The 9,321-nt window shown below is 46.9% G+C and overlaps 1 protein-coding gene across 2 annotated transcripts in view; it reads left to right on the top strand.

Annotated features, from left to right (window-relative positions):
* ADCY5 (adenylate cyclase 5) overlaps positions 1-9,321 on the top strand; it is a 319,280-nt gene that overhangs the window by 182,432 nt on the left and 127,527 nt on the right. For both annotated transcript variants that reach the window (XM_019553709.1, XM_019553710.1), the window contains exon 3: positions 5,525-5,646. In XM_019553709.1, the coding sequence (XP_019409254.1) occupies positions 5,525-5,646 (122 nt within the window). The remainder of the gene's footprint in view (positions 1-5,524; positions 5,647-9,321) is intronic.

Below are 9,321 nucleotides of genomic sequence, written 5' to 3'. Positions count from 1 at the left end.
CCCCCGCCTGGAAGTGTGCTGGGGGCTCTTTTTGCCCAGGTGCAGCACTTTGCACTTCTCTTTGTTGAACTGCATCCTGTTTTGTTCTGCTCATTTTTCCAACCTGTCCAGCTCTGCCTGGATCTGTTCCCTACCTTCTGGTGTGTTCACTTTGCCCCCATAATTTGGTATCATCTGTGAACTTGGACAGGGTGCTCTCCACGCCCTCGTCCAAATCACCGATGAAGACACTGAACAGCACCGGTGCAAGGACCGAGCCGGGGACCCCACTGCCCACATCGTTCCAGGCCGATATCGACCCATGCACCGCCACTCTCTGGGTGCGACCGCTAAGCCAATTTGCCACCACCTGGCCCCGTAATCATCTGCATCACCGCCTCCCAATTTATTTACAAGAACAGAATGAGATACCGTATCGAAGGCCTTCTTAAAGTCTAGATAGACGACCTCTACCGCGACTCCTGCGTCTAAGCATTTTGTGACCTGGTCATAAGACGAAACAAGGTTAGTCAGGCAGGATCTACCTGCAATGAACCTGTGCTGATTTCCCTTTTTCCTTTCAGCATTACTTCCCCTGCTGAGCTCCCACAAATGTGATCCTTAATGATTTTTTCCAGAGTTTTCCCAAGGATAGAGGTGAGACTAACTGACCTATAGTTTCCCGGTTCCTCCCTCCTCCCGTTCTTGAAAATGGGGACCATGCTGGCTCTTTTCCAGTCCTCTGGCACCTGCCTGGAGCGCCATGAGTGCTCAGACAGCCATGCCGGCGGATCTGCTGTGACACCGGCCAGTTCCTGCAGCACCCTTGGATGACGCTCATCCGGGCCCGCTGATTTGAACACATCCAGCCCCTCCGAGTGCCCCTTCACTAAGTCTGCGCTAACAGAAATTTTTTTCTAAAGAAGTTGCATGAAAATGTTGTTTCAAACTGTATATAATTAGAAGTTATAATCTCTGTTCCTTAAAGCTCTCTAAGCTTTAACATATCTTAAATTAAAATTATCTTTATATATGTTTTGTGTTTTTTTTTTAAAAGCTTTTTAACAGAAAATTAAAAAATCTGACTTAAATTAAAAAATCCGGGTTTTTTAATTTTTATTTTTTTAAAGCTGATTTTTTAAAAATTTTTTTTAATCCACCTTGGAGGCACTGCATGTTCAATACCTCACCAACAGTTCCCTCCTCCCCTGTTAACCAAAGGAGATTCCAGCTGGCTCTTCTCTCTTAATGGCAGCTGTGACAATGTTGCACACAGAAAGTCTCTTGAGTAGGTTCGTTCCAGAGGTTTCTAGGTCCAAAGCAATTGCTTAAGCTCTGCTCAGAAGCCTGCGTGGATCCTTGGTGTGAGGAGCTCACCCCAAGATACCTTGCATTGCAACATTTGCTACCATATTTTGCACCGGCTCTAATTTCTAGGTTCCTTTGAAATGTGCCCCGGTGATTGCAATCGCTTGTCTTCACATGCCAAAGACTTGATTTATGAGGGCTGAATCTGCCTCTGGAGAAAACCTGTCTCCTGGGTAGGAAAGAGCCATATGGGCAAAGTGCTGCTATGCGACTGTCTCGCAGCATTTTCCAACTATTTAGTTGGTCTAATAAAAGATACCACATTTAGCCAAAGAACTTAGCAGCATCTGGGGATTTGATGACACTCCCACAGGGTAATCTCCTGTACTAATGGCAGGCAAACCATTTCAGTCAAAGGAGCTCATATTTTCCTTCAGTGCATCTTCCACCTGCAGCACCTCAGGCTTATTGAACCAGTCAGGTAGCTGGGAGGTAATCTGAATTGCCCGGGCCAGAATACAGATTTCTAGTGATTTCATGGCATCGTAGCTGAGGTTATCCTCACTGGCACAGAAGGAAGAGCTCTGAGCTGAAGTGCAACCTCCAAGGAGGACGTGTTTTCTCAGGAGGCTGGAGGTTGAGACTGGGATTCGACTCCCAGCACTGCTCTTCTTTCCACTCTGAAGTTATTCCTTCTCTGCATGCTTCAGTCCCTCTGTGGAGAAAACAGGTCTAATTTATTACTTCATTAATTTCTATCTCACTAGCTTATTCCCAGGTTTACTGTTTAAAAACTGAAGTCTTCTGAGGCCCTTGTGGGGAAACGGCAGGATTACTGTTCAACACTCCTAGCCTGTGTACAGGTACATGAAACACGTGTGTAGAAAACCTTCCTTGTGACTAACACCTCAAACTGAGAAGCAGCTGTTTTAGTTGCATCTTTGTTTACGTATTCTTGCACGAGGCAGGGAGTTTCCCCTTATTTCTTTTCTCCCGCTGGAGAGATGCCAACGTAACGTACCTCCGTTGTGGCCAGACCACTCTTCTGGTCTACGTGTGCCATAAGGTTTTGATGAAAGTTGTAGCATTTTGTGCCATTCTCTGCAAAATGGAAACTCTGTTTTGGCTGAGATTGTAACTGAATTGCCATGTGTCACGTGGGATACCCGGATGCGACGCAGATTGTTGCTTTACTGAGGTACTTTGTTGTGTGCCACGTAACGTGACAGTACGCTCTTTTGCCTGTTTAGGTGTTTTTTCCGGTCAGTTGCCTTTTTTCATAAAAGCAGATTGTACTTGAGGAAGTCATAGCTGCTTGCTCCTGCCTTCCCCCAACTTTTTTCCCCACTGAGAACCTCAAAACATTTTACAATCAAAGGATTTAGCTTGGCAGAGCTCCTCTGGAATAGGGCACAATTATTATTCTCCTTTACAGATGGGTAAGTTAAGACAGAAGTTAATTTTATGCCAGTCATTTAAAAAGTCTCATGCTAATTCTACCACAGAGCCTTGGTCTCCTGATCATGTTGCACATAATCCAACCTCCTGAGCACATGCACACAAGAGTGTCACAGGTTACTGCAGCATCCCTGATTCCTGGAGTTCAACTTGAATCCAAGTTGTATCTAATCTCACTAAGGGAAGCAAAGTCATCCTTCTCCAACCACACAGTCACAATCATAAACTGGTATAAATGAAGGACCATAATCATATGCAGCAGCTCATTAATTCCTATATAGGAGAAGCAGCTTCTGCATGTCTGTGGATAGCCATTACAATAAGTATTCAAATAGCAACTGTGTAGGCATGTGCCTTGGTTATTCCCATAAGCGTACGTTGTGCTTCAGTGTTTGTGAAATGTCCCAGTGTCTGACAGGGGCATAAGAATAAGTGTGTAAATAGCTACATTTTTTTTTATTGGCTCTACAGTGCTAATGGACTGATGATAAGCATCTCTCTTATCTTGTATTTTGAAGGACAGCGATCTCTTGTCACAGCTGCTGCAGTTCTGAGCTCAAGATGTTCTTGAAGCTGACACATCATGTTCCGCTTTGTTGCTCCATATGAAGGCTGGAGATGAGAATCAAGCCCTTTGAAATGCACATAAAAGGAAGCAAGTCAGCCCTGTGTAATTTTAATGGGCTGCAAACTTTTCTATAGTGGGTGCATCACATGCACTATTTTCCAGAAACTAGTTTTCTCATAGTTTATCCTGTGCGTAGAGAAAAGTGAGGGAGCAACTTTGTGACAAAAATAGGAATTGGAAACCAGTGATGTATTTATAATTTGAACTGTGGACAAGAGGTGGTCTAATGATGACGTGAGTAATTAGTACCAGAGCACCGACCCTCTGAGTCATGACTGCAGTCTGGTCCCTAGTGTTCATTGTGGTGCTGGGAATTAATGAGCTGCTGGATAAGGTTATGGTCCTTCATTTATACCAGACTGCGATTGTGACTGTGTAGCTGGCAAAGGGTTTCTCCATTTCCCTTGGTGACATTAGCACAGACTTGGTTTTGACATCCATGCCAGAGCATGCTGCCTCTGCCTGCTGATTAAAATACACTTGTGCTGATCCAATAGGATAGGTGTCCATATTTTAACCTGCTTTTTCCTAAAGAACTTAAGGAAAATTAAAAAAGGGGACAGGAGAGGCAGGGGAAAAGTTTATCGTATCTGGACTCGGTGGCTAAATACAGGCAGTCAAAAAGCCCGAGGCTGAATTGATTCAATCTTTGCAGGTTGGTCTAAGCTGTGTAGATTGAATTGATAAGGAAGTGAACAGACATTCACTTTTGATTTTTGGAAATGCAGCCACATGCCTGCATTGCCCCAGGCCAGAAGCTGGGGGGTGCTAGAGCATGCCTCCCTGCTCAGCTGGAGCAGACAACTTGGGCCAGCTAGCCCACCCATCCTGTTGGGGGGCCAGGGGTTGTGGGGGAGGTGCAAAGCATCCTGGGATGTTGGGGGACCATGGGTTAACTTGAATCTGGAGGGCATCTGAGACGGAAGTTCAATAAACGTATTTACCCTAAACGAGTTAAGTCTGCTACTACTTCCATCCAGGTGTATTTTAAACTGGTTTCACCCATTTTGAAAGCAGTTTATGTGCAGGAATCTTCTGTTATGTTACAGATCTGATCTGGTTTCCGATCACTTTTCCCAGTTTATATGTAATTGCTGCCCCAAGCCCATGAGGACAGGCACAAAGCGCTGCCATGTGATTGACTGCCAAGTGCAGCAAGACCAAGAGCAAAGGTGTTTAGGAAAAGTGACCGCGCAGCCATCATTGGCCATCAGTAACTGGAGTATACAGCTTTATGCACAATGAAATACAAATTCATGTTAAGAAAGCCACATTAAATAAACCCTATTGCAATGAAACGAAGCTGCACTTCAGTTGATTGGGAAAGATGAAGGTTTTGGACACTGGGCAAGGCCAGTTGGTCACTGAGGTGCTGCCACTGGCTGGGTAGGAGGCTTTCCTGCACCTTGTGCAAGTGGGCCCTGATCCTCACTGGGGGGTTGGGTATAAAACAAATAGAAATGTGTTGTTCCATTGGTCAAATTCTCCTGCCATTTACATGGATGCAGCCCCGTTGATTTTGTTGCTGCTGAGGAAAGGAATGGACTCGCGTTGTTTCTGGGAACACAACTATCCTCGAATTGCCCTTCGAGTCATGAAAGGAGGCAGGACTTTGTGAACAAAGTAAAAGAGCACTAGGAAATCGGTGTAGCTGTGTACCTGAGAGAGCCCTGAGATTTATATAAAAGCATCAAAGCACAGGTTTTAGGTGAGGTGCCACCTCCTTTTGCACCTGCTCATATATTTCACCAGTAATTCAACTTTTGGTTGAGCTCCACTTCGCTGGGGTTTCTGGTCTATGCCATGAAATCCTACAACCATAAAGGTCCCAACTGGTGTGGTTGCGAGTGGGTGCTTATCGAGTCGGTGACTTCTCCATCTGGAAGAACTAATGGCTGTGGATAGCGCATACAGTGAGGCTGGGATGCCAGTTAATTCATTTTCTTCCTATATCATTGTCCTCTCGCTTTGTGCATGGGACATGGCCCCAGGTGTTTGGCAGAACTGGCTGGTGGTTTCTGAAGACCATGTCTTCCACTTTTACTCATCAGTCACTGAACTGATGGCTTAATTTCTCTCAAATAAGAAGCAAAGTATGTTTGTTAACTGGGCAGCAGGTGTTTTAATTGGTTCATCTGTCTGACTCCACAGGAGCGTCTCCTGCTCTCCGTACTTCCTCGTCATGTTGCCATGGAGATGAAAGCTGACATTAATGCCAAGCAGGAGGATATGATGTTTCATAAGATCTACATCCAGAAGCACGACAATGTCAGGTAAGAGCGGCAGCCTGCATCCTGCCTGGCAAAAGAAGAGAGGGCCATACTAAGCCCTGGCTCTTACTATCAAAGAAGGGGAAAGGTATAGATGGATAATCCAAGATCAGTAATGGCTAAAATTTGTTGCATTATTTTTAAAAAGCAGCACCAGCAAACGCATGTGAGTTTTATTTGCGTCATGGGGAGGCAGCATCCTCTGCATCTGTGCTGCCTTCATTTTGAGAAGTTGTTTCTAAAATATCCCTCCTCCATAAACTTTTCCTAAAATCCTTCAAGTATTTTAGGAAGGAGCAGGGGAGTCATGCAGCTTTGCTTTATTAATGATTTAAAAAAAAAAAAAAAAAAGGATATACCAGTTGGAAAACCCCATGTCATATTCCTTTGACCAGAGCTGTCCCTTGGGTAGGTTGAATCAGGGTGACTGCCCTGGGTCCCCGCGCTTTGGGGGACCTGGTGGAGCAACCATGGCTGCAGCCCTTCCTGCAGGACCCTCCTGGAGCTGAGAGCTCATCCCCACCCTGCGGAAGAAGAGTCTGGCCATTCCCCCTCTGTGCACCGCCAGCTTCGTATCCACTGAAGAGCAGCTCATCCTGGGTGCAAATTTCATTGCTATGGCACTCCTGTGCCCCGCCTTTATGGGGGTCCCATGGCCCCATGCAGTGTTAAAGGGGCCCCACACAGGCTGATTTGCCCCAGGCCCCACACCCTGCTAGGGTCGGCTCTGCCTTTGACATACAGTCCTTATATGCATATGAAACTGCAAAGTCAAATCAGTCTTAAGATGATGCGAGTAGCCACTGCTGGTCTTGAAACAAGTATGGGATCAGAACCAGATCCCAGCAGCCCCTCAGCTAAGACAGCACAACAGTGTTCTTCAGCTCCCTGCTCCCGCTGTTAAAGAGCCTCCTGTAAAGAAATGGGCAGTGATAAGTCGTACAAAATCCGATACACTGTGTGAGTTGCAAAGCCAGAGCCTAGGTCGTTGAGCACCTTTGCTCCCATTGACTTCTAGGAGAACTGAAAGTGTTCAGAACTGCCGTCTTAGTAATTTTGTGAGCATCTTGGAGTGAAGAGGAAAGATGAAGTGGTAACTTGGATGATGAGAGAAAAGTGGGTAGCATGGACCAGAAAATGAAAAAGGGAAAGGAAATTTTATTTTCGTCCTTTATAAGACAATATAATTGTTAGCTTTTTTTTTTTAATGTAGCATTTAATTTTGACATTACTGACCTCTGCTGCCTTGCAGGGAGGTGGGGAAGTCAGGTTAGCTTTCGTTGAGCCAAGCTGTGTTGTGATCTGGGAGCTGTCCTCCTGGTATGGCACTGCTTAATTACGAAGAATTCTCCTGCAGCATCCCAACAAGGTAGATCCTGTTTCTGAAGTAAGACATTTTTCCCTGACCACTTATGCAGCCTCCTTTTTACTACTCCAGTATGTACTTAGTATCCAGAGCCACTTCTAATCTGAAGTTTGGTGTCCAACATCTAAAATTAAAACAGGTTTATTGTATCTATAACATCTAGAGTGTCCTTCTTTAATCCTTGTTGCTAGACAAAAAAGACATTTCAGATCATGAAACTTGTAAAAGCCATCAAAAACCTGATGTATTACATGTTTAAAGAAGCATAAGGTAACAAGGAAAAGGAAGCAGATTGCACCGTTATGGTGCAAAAGGTCTAATTCAAAGCCATTGAAGGTGGCATAGGTCTTTCCATTGAATCTTGTGAGCCTTAGATCAGGCTTTTGTGTTTTTCAGTTGTGACCCAATGTCGAGTGATGCTGATATGCATGATCAGCATGGATCTTGGTTTTTCTCTGATTTAAAAAAAATGCAAATTCTCCGATTAAAAACCCCAACTCTGCTATTGCACTGAAACACCACGATGGCTGGATGGATATTTGGAGCCTACCAGTGCATCAATCACTATAATAAAATAAATTCTAAATATCTATACATTTTGGTGTTTGACTTTGGGTTTTTTGTCATGGAAAATTGGAGCTCCCCCTGCCCCCTTAGCTCACAGAATGCAGGTCCAGGTCTCCCACTCCCAAACCAAGCCTCCCAGCCTTGCTGGTGCCCCTCGCCCCCTCACTGCCCCACGGGCAACGTGGCTGGAGCAGAGCCTCTGTGTGTGTGGGGGGGGGGAGGGGTTGTGGGCTGCCTGCTGTGGGCTTGGAGGGTAGGAGGCAGTCACCACCACTATGCACACTCCTGGGGGGCAGGAGGGGACCCATGCTCCCCAAATCAGGGCAGGAGTGGTACGGCTGCCTGCTGTGGGCTCAAGCTCCCTGCCCTGGTGCTCTTTCCTGGGGCCTGCACAGCCCAGTGGGCACAGCAAGGCTGGGTGGGGAAGCTCCTTGCTGCTGCGAGCCCTGTGGTGCCCTGACAAGGTGTCTCCTGCCCACTCCACAGCAGCAAGGAGCACAACCCCATGCCACTGCCCCCACTTCTGTTGGGGGGCAGTCAGGGGACGCCTTGCCAGGGCAATGCGGGGCTTACAGTGGCAAGCAGCTTCCCTGCCTGCCCCTGCTCTGCTGTGCCAGGTCCCACCCACTGGGCTGCGGAGGCCCCTAGGGAGACCAGCAGGCTGGGTAGCCCAAGCCCACGGTGCGCATCCTGCACCTGCCTCTGCCCTGTGCACAACAGATCTGGGGGGCAAGGGTCACTACTGCTCCCACCCCGGTAGTGCACGCAGTGGCAGGGAGCTGCCCCCCCGGATGAGTCACCTGTGTCCCTGTCCCGCTCCCTGCCGGGGCTCTGCAGCCAGGCAGTCTGTCCCCAAGGCCCATGCGCTGCCCAGCTTGGTAGCAACCCCAGTCCCAGCCCTGCCCAACTCCCTTCCTCCCTATGGGGGCCTCAATCCAGGCACCCCACCAGACTTACCTGCGGGGGCTGCTCTCTAGGCTGCCTGGTGACCGTATGCATGTATGCATGGCGCCTCTGCCTGACAGCCCTCCTCCTGCTCCCCACAGCCCCTTGCAGACTGAAACTGCCTGCCTGCAGAGAGCTCTTTGCAAAAGTGGAAAATTTGTGTTTCTCCACTAAAATGAAAAACTCCCATTTTTCTTGGGTAGGTAAAGGGGGAAATCTGTGGGGTTTTTCCAGTTCTCCCTTTACAGAAAACCTGGATCCCTGATGATCAGGCAGGATGTAAGATCAAATTTTCATCAGATATCAAAGGCAGCTATTTAAGTATTTTAATGATTTTAAAGACAGCTAGTCCCTCTGTAGAATAACTGTAACAATCTCATTCTTCTCAATTTTTAAATTTATTTTCCTATTCAACTTGCCTTTTTTGGGGAAGAAGTACTTCTTCAGAGTTACTTCGCTAACACACAATGCAGGCAGTCCTCAACTTACAACTTTCCAGTTACAACATTTTGCACTTACAACGTTTATCAACTGACACCCTGTTTTGACTTTGACATCAGTTTCAACTTTACAACACCTGATCCGACGCCATGCCACGCCAGCAAACAAGTTCACTGTGTTGCTTGTCTCCCTGGAGAACATCTGTCCAAACATCCTTGGGCACTTTCTTTAAGAAAGCAGCTGAGACTCCTGAGAAGTACTCAAGGAGCTGGCGAGCGTCATAGCCCAGCGCCTGGCACGGATCTTTGAAAACTCCTGGCGCTCTGGTGTAGTGCCCGAAGACTGGAAGAAGGCCAATG

The sequence above is a fragment of the Crocodylus porosus genome, unplaced genomic scaffold (genome assembly GCF_001723895.1).
Source record: "Crocodylus porosus isolate Cpor-Errol unplaced genomic scaffold, CroPor_comp1, whole genome shotgun sequence".
NCBI lineage: Eukaryota > Metazoa > Chordata > Crocodylia > Crocodylidae > Crocodylus > Crocodylus porosus.
This window is presented reverse-complemented; position numbering and strand designations above follow the sequence as displayed.